Consider the following 20,771-nt stretch of genomic DNA (forward strand, 5'->3'; position numbering starts at 1 on the left):
TTTAAACACTGCCTCTCTATCACCACCAAAGATTATGTAATTACTATGAATATTCTTCGAGTGAACTACCTATTGCTAAAGAATATCTTCATTTACGTAGGTAGTATTTACATTTACAATTTACATCCCATTTTTCTATTCCCAATTGACAATTGACATAATTATGGTATTGCTATTGTTATTGTAGTGATAAATGATAATAATTTTTAATTGATATATTTTAAATTGCTTCAAATCGTTGAGAGAAATTACTATTTTAAATATTCCTTTCAAGTTATGATGATCGTTAGACTAAGCATTATATTCTCATCTCTGTTATGATGTCAAGAATACGAGGAATTGAATGCAGTAGCTTAAAGTATCCAAGGGATATGGTGACTTTAAAAAACAGTAAAACTAGAAAGAGCAGGAATTCAATTCGTTGTAGTAAAGATGATCCCGAAAGTAGGTCTACATAATTTCTATCACTAATTTATAATATCTCTGTCAGCTGACTCTGATAGCATTAACTCATCGTAATTATATATTGTAAATCATTCATTTTTAGAAGCTCAAATAGATGACTTGTTATGTAAGTTGCCGAAGTTGAATAAAATATTTGACCTGCATCGAAAAATTGGTGAAGGGACATTTAGTAGTGTGTATCTGGGCTCGCTGCGTCAACATGCCAACTTACCAGACACTCAGAAGAGATGGTTTGCCATCAAGCACCTGGTTCCTACCGCACACCCAGCACGCATTGAACATGAACTGAGGTGTTTGCAAGAGATGGGGTAGGGTAAAATTTAATTTATCGTATTATTTTTCTTGTTTATGATTGCAAATTTTTAACTTCATTATCTTATTGCTGTGATACCTTCCATCTTTGGAAATAAATAATTCCTATCGCTAGAATAGAATCATCATTTGGTTGTTGTAATAAAATGTCTATTATTCAAATAAACTACTGAATAGTGGTTGTAAATAAATACATTTTGAGTATTGTATTGTTAGATGTTATGTTAATTATTAATAAGGTGTTTTCTTTACACAGAGGAAGGCACAATGTTATTGGAATTGAGTTATGTCTACGACATTTGGACACCACTGTATTTGTGATGCCTTATATACCTCATAAGAAATTCTCTGTAAGTACGGCTTTTATTAAGTATGTTAATGATATCTTAATTGTATACTTTACACTAAGTAGTACTTGTTTTACTTTCATGCATCCACAGGAACTTTGGGCTACAAGGTAGATTTTAATTGTTTTTTAGTATGTTTCATATAATATAGTATCTAGGAATGGCCTGACTCTACAGGTTAATATGCTCATCTCATATTAAAATCAATCTAGCTGTCCATCTTTATGTATAACTTATTACTTTGTATAATTACAGGAGTATGTTGGTGACATGGATGTGAATGAGATCCGAGAGTATATGCGTGCTCTTTTGGAAGCTCTTAAACATGTTCACTCATTTGGAGTCATACACAGAGATGTCAAGCCAAGCAACTTTCTATATGATCGTGATAATAAGAGGTAATTCTGTTACCTTACATTTTGGAAGCACCTTTATTGTCAATTGTATGTTTTCATTACCATCAATACAAGTTGTCAGCAAACTTCAACACAACAAGCTTAATGAGAAGAAGTGACAAGATATTCTTTATCACCCTTTTGAATCAATCAATCGATCAAAAATTTCGGCATAATAATTATTAAATTAGTTAAATTCATAATTTATTTTTATAAATGCCTGGAGGGTTAAATATTCACACATGTTAAGTTTATTTAGAATGTCGTTATGTTTAACCTTTCCATTCCGGGAAACTGTTCATGTGGTATGCCTCAGATCTGTGTGATTTTGGAACTTGCACAGCATTCTGTTATTGCATAGTTTTTTAATAGATTGCTTATAATTACGATGATTTGAGTGAATGCATCTGAAAGCTATTGACAAGCTATAAGACCATGCAAAATAAACCATCTCATAAACAAAATAGGGGTCGGAACTTGGTAAGGGAATAGTGTGCTGTACTCTCGGTCTTTAATTTTTACTAGGGTAGTCCCACCTCTTATTGTCTAGTATTTACATCCTCTTTGATCACTAGTTTTAAGTGTTGAGTGGCTGATGTTATGATAGAACTCTCTGCTCCAGGTATTTGTTGGTTGACTTTGGCCTGGCACAGCGAGTTTGTAGCTCTCCAGATGAGCCCCCTCCTGCACACACCAATACCAAAAAGAGGCCAAGAGACGAGGTATCTATAGTTCAGTATTCTTATACATTACACAGTAATATTCACAATATTTATTTATTGTTGAATTAGCATGACAGCGCCACTTACACTAATTAGATGAAGCACAAAAGGGTAAAATTACACAAACAGGAATATTAAAGAATAATTGAATGAATCTTACAATTTCTATGTTCACCTTGTACTTTAGTATTTCAGAAACAAGAAAGAAAGAGAAAAAAATAGCAAAAAAAATCTAACAATAGTAATCTAATAATCCTAGCTCTTCAGCAATACATGAATAATAAAATAAAATAATGTTAATAATTATGATGTATTTATGCATCTGTTAATTATTATTAAGTTTTACTTAACACACATAAAGATTACACACACACACACACACTTTTTTCTAAGGAGCACAAGAAATTACAGTTCACACCAATACAATTGAATAACCAGCCTCAGATGAAGAAGTAAATACTCCTTTGGTGCCTAAACTATTAAACCTGAAACTGGTATTAAACTATTTTTTTTTAAAGTTAAACTTTTATTACATCATCTCAAACTTTTTCGTCTGTGTGTTGCATGTCGCGTGACGGTCGGGCGGTATAGTTTGCAGCAGCTGACCGTGTAGTATATAGACTATTACTCATTTGTACCAGTGCTCCAATCTATTTAGTTTGTTTCACTTTTACCGTGGTTTCATAAAACCACACAATCCTTTTTTTACTAAACTATTTTATTAGCTATGCAATGTTCTGACATACTTATGCACTCACACTATGCAATTTCTAGGAAATTGAGGATTCTTCTAGTGCCAAGAGATTAGCGCTAGACCTATCTACAAGCAGCCGAACAAACAGTGGGGTATCGGGTCCACCCAATAATGTGCTTGACATAAGGAGGCCTGTAGTCAAGTGTCCTGTCGCGAAGGTAACTATTTCGTGTTTTAAATACAAGTTCGAACCTAGCGAAACTCTCTAAGAAAAAAGCGATTCACTCGATTTTATGAAACAGTCATTGACAGATGAAAGCTATACCAGTGGAAGGTTCCTTTGCACAGGACGCCGGCTAGATTATGGGTACCACAACGGCGCCTGTTTGTGCCGCGAAGCAGTAATGTGTAAGTATTTCTTTGTTTCGGTTTGAAGGGCGCCGTAGCTAGTGAAATGACAATGGCAAATGAGACTCAACATCTCATGTCTCAAGGTGACGAACGCAGTTGTAGTGCCGCTCAGAATTTTTCGGGGTTTTCAAGAATCCTGAGTGGCACTGCATTGTAATGGACAGGCCTTTACCATCAGCTGAACATCCTGCTCGTATCGTCCCTTATTTTCATATAAAGAAAGAAAAAGAGTTTGGCTGGCACCTGGCATACCCGATACGTCGAATTACCAATTACTGAATATCAAGACATCCCCTTCAGGATGACTTTCTTGCTGTCTCGTTAGGAGAACAGAGAGAGAGAGAACCAGGAGTTTGTCCAGGTAACATTATGTATTGAACACTTTTATATTATATTAAATCATGTTGAATACAGAATGGTGGTGCAAGTAACGTGGCTGTAGGAGGGGTCGTCGGCCAGTGCGCATGCGCGAACGTGGGGGGAGTGTGCGCGCCCTGTATGCGGAGGAATACTGCGCGGGCGCCGCGAGCCGGGACGCAGGTACGTGAGGGGCGGGGCGGGGGAGCGAGGGGAGGGAGCTGGGGATGGACTTAGTATCTGTAGCAAGAACTTGGAGGTAAAAAATATTGTAGTTGATATAGCTTTAGTCCACGATTCTAATGATACCACTCTTATTACAAGGTAATGCACCGTTTTCAAGAAAACAAGGAAAAAAAAATTCTAACCGAAAACGGGTAAATCACTTAATTAAAACGGTACATGATCGCTGGCATGGCGGCGGGAGGCAAAAAACTTGCTACTAAATGTATAACAGTAAAATGAACGTAAAAATAGTCTGGGAGTTTTACCCGTAGATGTCACAATTTTTTTTCGTTACTTTCTTGAAAACTGCATTACCTTGTAATAAGATTAGTAGCACTATAATCGTGGCCCAAAGCTCTATCAACTATAATTTATCAAAACTAACATAACCTAACCTAACCAGGTTAGGTTATGTTAGATCAGATAAAACAACGCACGAGCGTAGCGTGCCGCGGCAGCGGGTGCCAGAAACGAATTCTATGCGTTTCCCTTTGCCTCCTCCCCATAAAAATTTCCCCCTTAAAAATGTCATAATTTGAGGTTAGGTTATAATTCTTTTTTCTCTGGAACGGTGAATTACATTATTTTAATAAAAGTGGTACTGGTAGCATTATAATCTCTATCAATCTCAATATTTTTTACTTCACAATTCATGCTACGGGATACTAAGTTTTAACCGGGAGCCGGCCAGTGACGAGTTCGAGAATCGAACAAATAATTATTTTATTAATGTAATTTAGGTCGATTAGCTATTCGCCCGATCAGCAATATTAACCGCGTAAGGCGGCCGCTGCGCCGGTGCCCCGTGACGATCAGTTCACTCACAGCAGCGATCGAGTGCTCCCATTCATTATATCTGCTCATATATAGCCTTTATTTAGCAGCAATTTAATAAAGTCATAGAGTTACACCAGTGGGCGGCTCCCTTGCACAGGAAGCCGGCTAGATTATTGGTACCACAACGGTGCCTATTTCTGCCGTGACGCACTAAATAATTTTTTAGAATTTATTTATTCAATAGAAACAAACGGTCACATTCATAAATTGATTACATAAACAGGATATTAAATCTAAACCTAAAGTTCCCTAATTTTTAAAACAGCCAATACAGATATGAAAATTAGTAAGGTACAACTAACAATATTTTTCTACATTTGGTTACAAGTTTTTAAATGTATGGTTACATTTTTAAATGACTTAAACATGAAATGGTCTAAGTGGCAATGTTCGGTATTAATATAATTACACACTCTTCTGATAAAACAATTTTTAAAATAAACGATCTTGCTATGCGGAATACTAAATAACGGTTTATTAACACATTTACGCTCACATCTACGGGGTACTCTAAATGTAATGTTATGCAAAAGGGCTGGAATCATTCACGTTATTGAGAATTCTGAAAAATAATATAGAATCAAAATAATTGCGACGAAACTGTAAAGACATAATGTTGAATTTTTTGATTAAAGTCTCATCGTCCACATATTCGTGACCAAACCTATAATCCAGCCGTCTTACAAACTTTTTTTGAACACTTTCTATTCTTTCGATATGTTTACAATATACAGGATGCCAGACTGTACAAGCGAACTCAACATGACTCCGTACAAAACTGTTGTATAATATTTTATAGGTCAATGGAGACTTGAAAGGCTTAGGCACTCGCAAAACAATCACAAGCGTATAAACAACTGGTTGTTTATACGCTTTTGTCAAAATGTGATCTATGTGTGGGACAAAATATGTCAATTAAGAGTCCATAATGACACCCAAATCCCGAATTTGTGTTACACGTGATAAAACCTTACCGCCTAAAGTATAACTGTTGTTAATTATGTTGCGTTTTCTGCTATAACTAATTAAGTGACATTTATCCAGATTTAGAAATATTTTACGGTACAATACATCGAGACTTAACATCTTATGTCTCAAGGTGACGAGCGCAATTGTACTGCCGCTCAGTATTTTTGGGGTTTTTCAATAATCCTGAGCGTCACTGTATTGTAATGGTTAGGCCGTATCAATTACCATCAGCTGATCGTCCTGCTCGTCTCGTCCCTTATTATCATAAAAAAACAGTTAAAATTAGCACAGTTTTTCTCTATCTAGTGTCGAGCTAATACAGTCTATTAATACGTGAACCGTTCCGGCCAGGGGTTCCGGCCGCCCGAGGTGCTTCTGAAGTGGGCGCGGCAGGGCACGGCCGTGGACACGTGGGCGTGCGGCGTGATCCTGGCGTCCCTGCTGACGGGCCGCTACCCGCTGCTGCGGGCGCCCGACGACGTGGCCGCGCTCGCCGAGCTGGCGGACCTGCTGGGAACCTCCGCCTTGCAGCGGGCCGCCGCCGCGCTCGGTAACACACCCACAGTAGCACGTGATCGATCGATCTCGAGATATAAGGCCGTGTTTCCACCTGCAAGACAACTTCCGCGGGAAATGTGCGACAGTCTGTCTGACAGCAGCTTGCCAGTGAAAACCCCGTTGCAAGTGCTGTTGCGAGTAGTTGCGAAAGCATATCTAAACATGTCTGCATCGACTCGCGACAGATCTCGCTGCTTATCGGTCTAGTTTCGTATATCACGCAGCAAGTTTCGCCCACACGGCTTAGGTTTTTGTTTAAGTAAGTTGAAAATAATGATTTAACGACAAAGTCGGGATTGGCCTCTTGAAGAAGCTGATTGCGGGTATGGACGAAGGTGGACAAGTGGATGCTGTTTTCACCGAATTTAGTAAAGCATTTGACCCAGTTAATCACTTCATACTATTACGGAATCTTCTATTTGCTGGAATACATGGAAATCTATTCAGATGGTACTGCTCTTACATTGGTCTCAACAAGTTGTTGTAAAGGGCTATGCCTCTTCTTGGAATACTGTTTCTTCCGGAGTGTCACAAGGCTCGTTACTAGGCCCTCTATTATTTAATATATTTATTAACGATGTAGGCGTTTGCTTTGAATCTTCCAATTTTTTTCTGTATGCTGATGATATGAAAATATTCTTAAATACCACCCGAGATTCAGATTGTCAGCTTCTCCAAGCGGATCTAGAAAGATTTAAGGCATACTGTCATCTTAATAAACTAGTCCTAAACATGTTAAAATGTCATTTCCATTACTTTTTCACATAAGTATAATATAATAGAACACAAATATAAAATAAAGGGCGTTGTTCTTAATTCTGTTAATGAAATAAGAGACCTTGACACATGACAGTAAACTTACATATAAAAAACACATTAACAGTGGCAAATAGCTGATAAAGTTTTTTACTCTTAGTTACTCCACTTTATGATAGATTCTTCTAAATTAACATCACAAATTGGTATCAAAGTGCCCAATAACTACACCAGGACAAAATGTACAATATACGTTCCTCATTGCAGTACTAATTACAGGCAACATTCATATTGTATAAGGTGGTCACAAGCAATAAATCAGATATTAGTTGACTTGCCTGATTTTGATCTATTGAATACGTCACCAAATGCCCTAAGGGGTTGATTGACGGGGCGTTGGATGAGTGAGTGTTCTCTTGAGTGCTGAATACATATAAATATTATAATTTCCATTCATTTTGTCTTCGTGTATTATATCTTATATACTCTTATTGTATTACTTCTTGTTTGTGGGTCCACCGGCATGCGGATTATAAAAACCGAATTAAAAAAAGCTATGTGCTTAAATCCGTCGTAAAATAATTATCTACAACTGAGATATTCGAAAAACTCGCAGCATCAAAACGAGTCTTTCCTTCGGTGATATCGAATATCTGAAATGTGTGTCTTGTGACTTGTTTTTTTTATAACGTCACCGAGTTTTACTTCTAACACTTCTGTGTTAACAGCTAAAAACTAAAAATTTAGAAAAATCAACTACGATCATACGAATAAAATTGAAATATAGTTGACCATCTTTCAGTTGTATTTCACGTAATAACACCAGCTTCACATCTCGTAGAAATCCATTCTCGAACCCAAATTGATCTATTTTTCTTATTCAATAACAATATTGTTAATGCAGCTGCTACACGTGCGCGTCTTGGCGGCATGATTTCATAGTATATAATAGAATAAATTGCGATAATTCCTATCGCGACACTCGTAAGCTCTCGTGTGTATACCTACCTACCTCCGCGATAAGTTGCGACAGTATGATATGAAACGAGGCCTAACGCTTAGTTGCCGGCGTGTGTCGCAGGTCGCCGCTTGGTGGTGTCGGGCTCGCGGCCGGGCCTGTGTCTCCGGCGTCTGGCGCGACACCTGCGAGCCCCCCCGGACCCCGCGACCGCTCCCCCCTCGCCCCCCTGCCCGCGCTGCTTCCAGCCCACCGCGCGCTGTCTGTGTCTGGACGCGCGCCACAAGGTACGTACACACCTCACTGACCTCTACTATACACCACTGGACTGGCGGCTGTCAAAGTGATTTTGTGCCTGTTTGATATTCGCCATTTTGGCGCAAGAATAGTCTGGACTGCGTTGTGTGGCCCGTTCGGTGTTTCAACGCACGCTAACTTTAATATCACTTGGCATGACTTTTTTCTTGAACATGGCGTTGCGTAGAGACATTTGACTATTCATTGTGGCTTCTATCCACTGACCTCTACTATATTCCACTGGACTGGTGGCTGTCAAAGTGATTTTGTGCCTGTTTGATATCCGCCATTTTGGCGCTGTTGTAGCGAGAGTCTGCGGTACTAAAACTAGTGATGGCAACCTCAGCAAACATCGATAGATGGTGAGAAACAATTTACGAAAAAAAGTTGTGTACTTTATTACGTTGATTCTTGAAGTGTAAGTAACACGGAAAACGAACGAAATTAATTAAACATGCAAAAATACTCCAGAGTATTGTACGTTCATTCGCAGCCATTTCTATTATATGTCAAAATTAATTAGACGCTCGCGAGTAGCGCTTCAAATAGGCACATAAAAATTGCTGTCAAACATATGGAACAGCCTGTCCAATGGTATTTATACAAGTCAGTGACACACCTTCACAAAATTAGTCCATGTCCATTTGACTACGTGTATAGCCGAGTGGTTAGCGATCCTACCTTCTAACTTAGATGTCCCGAGTTGAAAATCCCGGTAAGTGCAAGCATTTATATGATGAATATTGATGTTTGTTTCCGAATCATGAATGTTTATATGTATTTATGTATGTTTAAGTAAGTATATTGTTTTAAATATAACCACAGGCTATATGCTTAATTTAGGGCGAGATATTTTTTTGTAAAAGGTTGTCAATATTATTATTTTTTTTTATATTGGAACCCAAACACAAGATGATGGCTCGTATCCGGCTCGCCACAAGGTGTCCTGTGATGAAGCAGAGCCTAATAACAAAATTAAAAATAATATCTACAGCGGCTTATTGAAAATAGATAAAACGTCATATTATGTAATGTACATTTGAATAATTTTTTTTATTTAATTCTTGTATAAAGGCCAACAGCGTAATAGTGACAAAAAGCCAATTAAAGGTCCTAACATATTAGTTTAAAATAGTTAACCAACACTTAGGTTAATACTGTCAACATTAGTGGTAAATATACTTATATCATACTTATGCTCTAACAATTAAGTCAAAAAAAAAAGAATTCTTTACCCAACATGTCTAGCCGATGCTACGCTTGTGCAGAATAGATCTAAGCCTGCTCGCTTATCAATTTTATTAAAGTTACTGCTCACTCGCCACAAGTAGGAATTTTTGAATATACATATGGAAGTGGTCGGCTGCCGAACGTGGCAGAATTATACGGTGGTCTGCAACACTAGCTGACTCGGTATTGGCTGCTTTCTGTTATATACAGGGTGGTTTTTTGAGAAGGGCGGTGATGGCCAAGTCGGAAACTACAAGTCTCAGAGAAAAGTCGTGAAAGGAGCCATGCCCTCGATTTATAAGAAAACAATAAATGTATATTTAGTTTTATAAAATTTCTTGAGCTTTTGACGGAAATCGGCCCGAATGATATTTCAAAAAAATTACACCTGTATTATTGAACTAATGGACTTAGCCATCACTGCCCTTCTCAAAAAGCCATCCTGTATGTTGCTGGCAGTCCAACTATCCATGACTATCGTTGTAGGAAATTGCAGATTAAAGTTGCAAGAGGATCTGACAAACATTTCAAACTCGCTAACGGCCGTTTCCAATATACTATCTACAGGTGAGATAAATTACTACCTTCTACTGTCAGTAATCTGAAGCTGTCCCAATGTACCCGATAAGTCATTCTTATCGCCTGATATTGCGACGCGTGAATTGCAATTTCCATACAAACTTCTATCGCTGGTAAGCTATACGTCCACCCATTGACAGACAGCGTGAACTGATAAGACGAGCTAGCGTCGATAAGTTTATCGGGACAGAAAAGCCAACAATAGTTACGATTTTTATCTCAAGTAGGCCACAACCGGAGATAGACTGAATATTGGAAACGGCAGTAAGTGTCATCATTTATCGTGTTCTGGTCCGCTTCAAAGCGTTATAAAGACAAAGACTGATTCAAAGTAGTTGTTTACCCCACGCTCGAGAAATGCCATGATCAGGTATAAATATATATTATAACTAGCTGACCCGACAGACTTTGCTCTGTAGATAATAAAAAAATACGGTTTTATAGGAATTTACAAATAATATTTCAAAACATCAAGAATTGTTGCGTAAAAAATGCTCCCTGTTGTTATAATGAAATTGTTTCACAGCAGAACTGTCAAAACGTGCGTGACTAAATTCTCTCATAGAAAATGTGTCCATACAAAACAAATATTTAAAATAAAAATAATTATGGGTCCCAAATCGAAATAAAAACTATCCTATCTCTCAAGTTGAACCAAACTGCACTCCATGAATTAATCCCCATTAAAATTCGTTTAGGAGTCCATCGCGGACAAACAACGTGTCACGTAATTTATATATATTAAGATAGGTAACACATTGTAGGTATTACAGTTCAATTAGAAAAAAATACAGGATTTTGATTACAAGTGTTATCTAGCTTTGAGTGGCGGACCGTTATTTAATTCTATGTTGAATTCGGTTTTGCCTGGAAATAGTACATTGTGATACAAGAGTGGATAGTAGGTTAGACGTATCAGAAGACGTCTCTGAATACAGTTGTGGGAAAGATTTATAATTTAACTAGCTGACCCAGCAAACGCTGTGTTGCCATATAAAGTAATAAGAAAAAAATAAATACTTAAATTTTTTGGGGTATAAAAGAGACAGAAATATCACTATTACAAAAAGATAACCGAAGTAAAGAAAGTTAGATATCACATAGATATACGCATCCTTCTTTGTATAAGGTATCGATCTACATAGAGGATGGATCGACATATTTGTTGTCAAATGTCAAATAGTAGGGTAAGCGTTTAAAAATTTAATTTGTGACAAAACTTAAGATTTATCATTTTAGAAATAATCTGATAGATAGTCAACAACTGTAGCTAATCTGCCAACTGTAGGTAACTAAAATTAAGTTTGTTTTTTACCTCCTGAGAAAGTAAGAAAGATATAAAGATTTTTATTAGTTATTCATTTTAAACTATTCTTTCAATATGAATTCTGAACGACGAGGGACACATCAAAGGAAAAACAAAATTGTTGTTTTTATTTAATTCCGAGCATTTCATATTTATTCACCTAAATAAACCATAAACCCTCTCTGGACTTCCACAAATAATTAAATATCAAAATTAGCCAAATCGGTCCAGCCGTTCTTGAGTTTTAGCGAGACTAACGAACAGCAATTCATTTTTATATATATAGATGTTTATTTCTACACACATACGTTCATTTTGACAATGAAACGTGGCAACGGGTTCGTACGCGAATGCAGCGCAGGCCATTCGAGCCTCTGAAAGTGCGGCATGTCTAACAACTGTATTGAAATAGTAGATTGTTAACCAATTGATTTTTTTACCTGTGTTAAACACTCTACTTTTCATTTCGATTATGAGGAGAATAAAACTATTGTTTGTGCCATTTTTATTGTATTTTTGAAGGCTTATCATAATGTAAATCAAAGCATTAGTATACAAGACAGGCAAAGTAATGCTTACGTAAGTAACAGGATAGATATAATAACTCTACTGGTCAAAAGACATAAGTCGAAGCCAAAATCGATAAATAATGACATTTCAGTTACAGTCAAATGGCTGCTTCTTAACAAAAAGACATTTGAGATCCTTTTTTTAATTGAATTATTTTCCTGGCTTAATCAGGATTAAATAGAAGTCTGAAAAATCTTATGAATTTATAATATGTAAATTCGTAATAGTGACGTTTTAATACGCTTAATAATTAACTCAACAATTATTTCGCCATTGTCCTTTCAAATATGGAACTTACCACGTAATTGTTGCGGTTTATTCCGCTCAAAGAAGTTTGCGCTAAGTTCACACTGGCTGTTTAGAAAGTCACATGGCCGCAGCATTTTTTTTAATTAATTCTATTTTACATAAAACTCTTCACAGCAGTTCTATTTTTAAAGTTCATTCCGACCCTTAGGTGGGAAGTAATTTGTATGAGTTTTTCCCTCTCTATGGAGGGAAGCAGCATTTTCCACCCAATAATCAGATCAAAACAACATTACTTTTCGAGTATGAGTAATGAAAAATATTTTTTTTTATTTTACACTCAAAGTAAAGCTACATTCATTAAAATATGTAATAAGGCCTTAATTTCTTCGCCAAAGTAGCATTCACAGTTTATTCATGTAGGTCAAGGCAGTGACACTTATGAATGTCAAAAGTTTTCTTTTCTTTTGATTCGACGACCCGTACCAAGTCCTCGCCACAAGCAGTGATTTTCAAGCGAGCATGATGAAACCTGTCACGAGAACTCAACTAAATAACTATAAAATAATGTTCTCCAAATGATTTAAGTTTTCTTTAGTGTTAATTCCGCCAATATTGGTTTTTAAAATAATTCGACACGTGTTTCGCCTCTACACGAGGAATTAACACTAAAGAAAACTTAAATCATTTGTATAATTATGGATTTCTGCAAAGTAACGCCTACTTCAATATTTTTTTTTTTAAATAATGTTCGACTAGATATTAAGCAATTTGTATGATATTCAGGGGGGCGTGGCTGAAGCCAGCGTGTGTGGGTTCCCGGAGAGCGCCTTCCAGTTGGCGGAGCAGCTTCTGGAGCCGGACCCTGCCGCGCGTCTCAGCGCTGCCAGCGCGCTGCATCACGCCTTCCTGCAGCCCTGACTCCTTACAATCTCATCTGGTCATAGAGTTCATCATACGAACACTCCTAGTCATGAAGCTTTTACAAGTGGGAGGCTCCTTTGCACAGGCTGCCGGCTAGGTTATGGGTACCACAACGGCGCCTATTTCTGCCGTGAAGAAGTAATGTGTAAGTATTACTGTGTTTCGGTCTGAAGGGCGCTGTAACTAGTGAAATTACTGGGCAAAGGAGATTTAAGATGTTACGTGTCTCAAGAGCGCAGTTGTAGTGCCGCTCAGAATTTTTCGGGTTTTTCAAGAATCCTGAGCGGCACTGTATAGAAATAGGCAGGGCGTATGAATTAGTAGTCTCGTCCCTTATTTCATAAAAAAAAACGAAACCTGTTTTGTAGTTCATTTCAGAGATTTAACTTTATCTTATGAAATTATTTTTCATTAGGTGTTTTATACAAACAAAAAGGGGAGTCGCAACAGCTCATGCGAATGGTTTTTGTTTCAAAAATTGTATATTATGGTTCTTATAAGGTAACTACCGTAGTTGTTGGTGATGTTGTGAAAAAAACCTAATAAATGTAAGAGTTGTACCTTTTTGATGTCATTGATGTTAGATGTGATTGCTGTCTTGCATGTATGGTATTGTGACAGCTGTACAGAGGGTAGATTGAAGGATAATATATTCAAATACTTAAAAAAAGGGTTTCAAAATAATTAATTGAAAGTAAAAAAATTACTAGCCATTCGAAAATTTATACTTCGAACCCGAGAAGAACTGGCGCAAAAAAAAAATCGGCCTTGAATAGCCTGAGGGCGATCGCCCTCTTCCTAATCTGTGGTATCATTAAGAATGTCACTTACGTTATAGTAACCTTTACCAAATAAATGTTTTTAACAATATTTTTTTAATTATATAAAGCAAAAAAAAAAAATAACAAAAAAACAACCGATTTCAAAAAGACTATTCCAAAACAATAGATATAATGTGCACTAAAAAGTATAAAAATAATTGCGTATTTTTATACAATCTAATTAATTAATCTAATTCTAGTTACGATTATTGTTATTTTTGGAATCGGAAATTTAAGAATGGTTTTCTCATGGATGCCATTGTCAGATCTGGACCAAATTACAATGGGACCACACGGGAAGCACCAGCTTTCAATTAAAAATTAGAATTATCAAAATCGGTTCACCCAGTCGAAAGTTTTGAGGTAACAAACATAAAAAAAAGAATATACCAATGAATTGATAACCTCCTCCTTTTTTGAAGTCGGTTAAAAAGCAATTTGTATTTTTCTAAATCATATACCAGCTATGGTTATGATTACGCGTGAGTAAGTTATCCATATAATACACCAAATAAATTAATTAATAATAATATTAGGTAAGCTTGGCTACAACGTGGAGTGAAGAAAATACAGATATGATCTGTTATACATGAGCCAAGGTGTAAAATGTTTGTTACTCAGTGTATGCCAAATTATAAAACAACTTGTATATATTTTAATTGGTTGTTTGTGTGATTTTATAAGTTATTATTTGTTATTATTATAAATATATTATTACTAGATGATGCCCGCGACTTCGTCCGCGTAGATTAAGGGTTTTTAAAATTAATAAGCAGGTTTGGAATTGAAGATTATCTCGTGTCCTATTCCAGTTCCGGTTTCCGTTTTCGCTCCCGTTCCCAGCATATTGTACGAATTTTATGTCGAGGAAGATTGCTATGGCAAACTAAACCTAAAATGACGTGAATTTCAATTTTTCAAAATTCCCGCTGGAACCATAGATTTTTCCGGGATAATATGTAGACTATGTCCTTTCCCAAGCGTCACGCCATGCCATAAAACTTGTTTAACTTCAAAGAAAAGTGGTAGTTCAAACAGGCTCAGCAGTTTTAACTATAACCAACAGCAAACATTAGCAACCTACAAATAAGACTTAGGATATGTGTAACAGGATAAGTAGTGTTCATAGCTCGAAATGCTATACTTTCACCACAAAACTTGTCTAAAAACACCATGTTTGCGTGTTTTCTGCTTACTCTTCGCCTTAAAGGCATCGCCCAGAACACACTATCACTCAGCTACTCAAACAAAGCGCCATGTGACGTTGCCTCACCTGATTTATATATAAGTGTCTTACAGCTGTGCGAGAGCTGCGGTCATGCGGCCCGGTATCCACCAAAACGGAGAGGAGATAAGTCGCGAAGCTATCAGGTTATTTCCACTAAAGTGGAGAGGAGATGTGCTGTACTTATAACAACGCCTTCGGGGACACCGCTCGTCCGCCCGCCTACTTGCATCTTCGCTCTGCCGTGCCGCTTGATCGCTGGACGCGGCACAAAAAAATATAGAAAAGGAGACATCTCCTCTCCTCTTCACTTGATCCATTTCCACCGAAGCTAAGCGAAGAGGAGATATGGAAATAACGATATCTGATTGGTTATCAAAAAACATCTCATCTCCTCTCCGCTTTGGTGGATACCGGACATTACTACGACCGCATTGACATTACATTAAAAATGTGTTCTTGCACCTCATATTCTATTTATTGTCTTGAATTTCATATATTCATTCCGTTTTGCCGTGATTGACTAAAACTCATCCACCTATTCTAACCACTGATGACTAATCACTTTGGACTACGTCCTCAGTATTGTAAGAATATTAATATTTACATTACTTTGGTCTTGATCTGCATTAAGGGATTGTACTGTCACCGTAGTTAGCACGTTCACTACCACAGAGTACCATTGTATATACTAGTAATAGAGAGTTACCTCAACTGTTTTGGGAAAACAGAGTAGCGCCATCTGTTAGCGTGTTTTGATAACCTACTTTAAAATTATGTTACCTACATAACTATGGTTATAAAATATTAAAACAACAATAATTTTCAAGTGATTTTTTTATAACATTAATTATTGTAATAACAATTTTCGTTTTAGAATGATTATTATTATTTATGAGTGAACAAATGAACTCGACAGTTAAAGGTGTAAAGCACAAACAATAAAACTCAGTCTGTTCTTCCAGAAAAATTACAGAACACAACATACAAAACAAGTAGGTATGGGCGGCCATTTGTCAATTATTATTGTGCCGTGCACGTGACATTTAATGTTTTAGATTTTTAATATGACAGCAGCGACATATCTGTGCAGGTTTTGTACTTATTATAATGCTATCAAATTGAAATGCTTAATATATTTAGTTCTTACTACTGCAATATTTTGGTACTTTTTATAGCTATGCGTATACCTTATTACCGTTGCGATATATCTAAGATTGTACCTATACTCTGTTCACTACTATGCTCAGATATGGTCTAGAGATACTACTATATACTACTCATTTTAAAACATTTTTTGTAGAGAGAGAGAGAGAGAAATGTACTGAATGTCTTCTGTGTGTTACCACAAATGCAAATTTTGTTAATTTTTAAATAAGTTACGTTTTAATATATTAAAATTGATTTTTTTTTATTAATTGTTTTCTTTAATGTGGATGTCTTCCCTGTGCTTCTCCAGGGCGTAAAACGAATACGGGGTTCCAAGAGGTGGTTTGGGATTGTGTGAGGTATATATAAATGGGGTAGGTAATCATTACCAGTGTTAGACCACCCCAAGGACCACAACCGGCCCTACTAAATACCACGCCCAGGGGAAGATTTCCACCGATGGTAGTGGAAGATATGTCCAACCGGACCCAGCACTTCAAGGTCCTGCGTGCAAAGTTGGGACGGCCCTCGATTGGCCCGACCTATTGACAAGGGGGTCCGCTTTTTACCAGCGGACGAATTTGATTTGAACGCACCTAGAAGTCAAAGCCGTCCTGGTGTACCTCCTCGACGCCGGCAGATCACAAATTGAAATTTGTGATTCGGGGCCTGTCGATCGCTACTAAGCCAGGGCACATACAAGACGCATTGCGCTCGTTGGGGTACAGCCCCAAATAATTCCGGCAAGTGCCGGAAGAGACCGACCAGGATGCATTTTCTTAGTGGTCCTGAAGTGGACGGTCGCACCCCCGCCAACAATATGACATAACAAAACTATTCAATATGGCGGGTGTCAAATTCGAAGCCTGGCGCTCGAAAGCAGGATCAGCACAGTGCGCGGACGCCTTTTCCGGCACTAATACTCAAAAGTCAACTCAAAAATATGCAGGGAGCTTGTATATTTTCTGATGAATTATAATCTAAAACTAGAAATAAATAAACCGACCAGACCTGTTAGTAAAACTTGCTTAGATCATTTTCCGCACAATTCAAAACAATCCTGTCAGAGTGAAATAATAGGCTTCGGTTTATCCGACCATACGGCTCAAATATTGACAGTTAAAGTTAAAAAGTTTAGTCAAATCAAAACCTGTAAAACATTAAGGCTATCCGAGAAAAATTTGATTAAATTTAGAAATCATCTCGAAAGCTTACCGTTTTCAGATGTATATAGCACGGAAGATCTCAATACGGCCTATGATAACTTTCTAGAAATGTTCTTACTCCTATACGAACTTTGTTTTCCGTTCGATTCGATAATAAAATCGATCAAAAGATCAAATGGGTTTCTAAAGGTATAAGGATCTGCCGCAAAAAACAACGCCCATTGCTCTGGAAACAAAAACTTCAACCTACAAACGAAAATAAAAATACTTTTAAGCAATACTCAATAAGATTTAAAAAATATATTAAACTGACTCAGAAAGCACAAAACAACTGTTTTTAATAAAGAACTCTAAAAATCTAAAACATCCTGGCAGGTAATAAATAGTACAAAATCAATAACTGAACCCGTACCTTGTATAAAAAAAACATGATACAATAGTAACCAACCCTATTGAAACAGCCCAAGCATTTAATGATTTCTTTGTCGATCAAGTCTCAGATCTATCTCTATGCTCAAATAGAGACGTCAAATTAAAAAATAACCCTTACTCAATTTTTATGGCCCCTATCGTTCCTAATGACATAACCAGAATAATAAAATCTTTAAATCGTTTTGGATATGACGGTATTTCAACAAACGTCATAAAATTTGTTTTTACTTCAATAGCCGATACTCTATGCCATATTATTAACGCAAGCATATCCGCTGGAATTTTCCCCAATAGCCTTAAGACGATAATAGTTAAACCACTTCACAAGAATAATGATAAAGGAGATAGGACAAACTATAGACCAATAGCTTTAATCCCTGATTTTTCTAAAGTCATTGAAAAAGTAATTTATGAAGCCTTTTATTCCTTTGTGATAATATACAATACTTTGTGTGAGGAACATAAAGGGTTTCGTAAAAATAGAAATATAAATATGCAATGTATGATCTAATAAATAAAATAATAAATAATGTAGATAAAAAATACCTACTTGTGCCATATTTACCGATATGTCTAAAGCTTTTGACTCTGTAAACCATGAAACGCTTTTGATCAAATTGAATACTTACGGCATAAGAGGAAATGCCCTAGAATTAATAAAATCTTACTTAATCGGACATCTTCAATATACAGAAATATCCAGTATGTGTCAAATCCAAACGTGTAGTATTTATCTGATTCTAGGGATATTAAATATGGCGTGCCGCAAGGCCGCGTTCTAGGACCGTTATTATTCTTGTTTTATATTAACGATCTTCCCCGCAACATTTATTTCCCTTGTGTGTTATTTGCTGACGATAGTGCAGTTCTAATACACTGTCTCAATAAACAAAAATATGAAGACGAAATTAATAATTCACTGAATTCAATAATCCTCAATGATAATGCGCATCTTGATATTATATAATATGGTGGGATTCAATCTGGACCCATTTCTTTATATATGATGTGCTTAGTGACTTAACTAAATGCAAAATGGATTTATACAATACCATTAGTTTCCAATGATTCAATATATGAGACAGAATGGTCTGAGGGGTAATTAATATACATGGAAGAGTATCTTGCAAACAGACTGTAATCCCCTGACCAACGACCTCCTTCATATTTTTTACAACCATCGTTTGGGGTAGTTGGATTGCATTCGTGTTTGTCTTTAAGGTAAGTGTAGAAATATTTATAAAATTAAAAATTGTCCTCAACATGGGCAATGTAATTATTATAGCAAATTCGAGCTATATTCTTACACCTTTTACTGAAAATTTGTAGTAATTTTTCATATAAGGAAATTTTTAAAAACTTTGAATTTATGAAGTATTTATTGTTTTCCATTGTTAATTTAATAAGTATGTTGAACCCAAGGTGCATTATGACATTGTTATAATACTGCTCTGTGGCAGAAAGAAGTGCTTTTGTGGTATCTACCTGGCCTGTGCAAAGCAGCCTCCCACTCGGACATAATTTTCACCATACATACACACTATTGAATGTGCATCCTTTTGCAGTATTACCAGGATATTACAACAAGAGTACCTTAAAATAAAAGCATGGCTAAGGCTGGTAGCACTTCTCTGATTCCTCTTGTTTTGCAGAAAAGTGTGGGTAATGGTGATTACTTAAAACTAATAACTCGTTTTTGTGTTCTCCTCTTTCATTACAGAAAATTCCCACTCCACACCAAGATATTATTATGTTGACACAGAATAGATGAATTAATGTTCAAGTTGCTACTGTGGAAAAGTAGTAATAGCGAGTTATTGAATAGTAATAATAGCTACATATACCTATATGAAGGGCACAGGGGAAGAATATGCAATGTCACATTTTTACTTTTTTTAAACTGGTAATGCCATTTTGTAGTGTAAAAGGGGTAGAACGGAACGCAAAAACGTTCTAGAGAAGAACATGCACAGTCACAGAGTAATCTTCGTTCAAAAATATTAATACAGTGCAATAACAAGCAATGTCCAAGTCGTACAGGAAAAAAATAAGCATTGTCCATGGTTGTCAGTTTGACATATGTTATTTTTATTTCATTCGTCTGTTTTGTTATGCAGCGTGTGTTTAGATTATATCAAGATATAATTCTATTTCAATCAATTATTTGAAGTGAAGAATGTCGTCTCAAGAAGAAGACGACGTTAATCTGAAGCTAGCTACCAAAAAACGTAAAGTTTACGGTCGTATGTCGGAAGTTAATAAGAAAATTAGACTTCAAAGTCATGAAACTGGATTCAACTGTAATTGCAAGAGACACAAGTGTTTTGAAGTTGTCAATGAGGAACAGAGGACCAGAATTTTGAAATATTTAAATCTACTGTCATCTAGGGATGAACAAAACCTTTATTTAAGTGGCCTAATAAGTGTTTTAGAAATTCAAAGAAGACGACCTAGAAAAGAGTGAGACTTGTGGACGATATCCAACCTATTGATGTACCAGTATGTGCTTCTGCATTTATTGCAATACATGGAATAACAAGGCAAAGAGTATGTACAATAAAAAAATCGTTACTTACAGCAGGTAAAGCCCCAACCGACATGCGAGGTAAACATAATAACCGCCCAAAAAAACTTAGCTCAGCTCTTAAATCTAAGGTCATGGAGCATATAAGGTCATTTCGTGGAAGAAAAAGTCATTATAGTTTACATGATAGCTCAAAAATTTATTTGCCCGAAGAGTTGAATGTCAAAAAAATGTATGATATGTTCGAAGACAAACAACAATTGTCCTATGAAACATATCGATATATATTTGTAAAT

The 20,771-nt window shown here is 36.4% G+C and overlaps 1 protein-coding gene across 1 annotated transcript; it reads left to right on the forward strand.

The window, feature by feature from the left end:
* The first annotated feature begins 1,217 nt into the window (after positions 1 to 1,217).
* On the forward strand, positions 1,218 to 16,618 carry LOC126964549 (cell division cycle 7-related protein kinase-like). Its single transcript, XM_050807742.1, has 8 exons — positions 1,218 to 1,234; positions 1,380 to 1,522; positions 2,142 to 2,241; positions 3,016 to 3,153; positions 3,761 to 3,886; positions 6,086 to 6,284; positions 8,130 to 8,293; positions 13,021 to 16,618. The coding sequence occupies exons 2-8, from the start codon at positions 1,395 to 1,397 to the stop codon at positions 13,153 to 13,155; spliced, it is 990 nt and encodes a 329-aa protein (XP_050663699.1). The 5' UTR covers positions 1,218 to 1,234; positions 1,380 to 1,394; the 3' UTR covers positions 13,156 to 16,618.
* The last annotated feature ends 4,153 nt before the right edge of the window (positions 16,619 to 20,771 follow it).

The sequence above is a fragment of the Leptidea sinapis genome, chromosome 5 (genome assembly GCF_905404315.1).
Source record: "Leptidea sinapis chromosome 5, ilLepSina1.1, whole genome shotgun sequence".
NCBI lineage: Eukaryota > Metazoa > Arthropoda > Insecta > Lepidoptera > Pieridae > Leptidea > Leptidea sinapis.

Excerpts from the sequence above, each read along its gene's own strand:
- LOC126964549 (XM_050807742.1), top strand. The coding sequence starts at position 1,395 with ATGGATGTGAATGAGATCCGAGAGTATATGCGTGCTCTTTTGGAAGCT. Across the intron at positions 2,242-3,015 it reads AAAAGAGGCCAAGAGACGAG|GAAATTGAGGATTCTTCTAG; the intron begins GTATCTATAGTT and ends TGCAATTTCTAG. Across the intron at positions 8,294-13,020 it reads GTCTGGACGCGCGCCACAAG|GGGGGCGTGGCTGAAGCCAG; the intron begins GTACGTACACAC and ends TATGATATTCAG.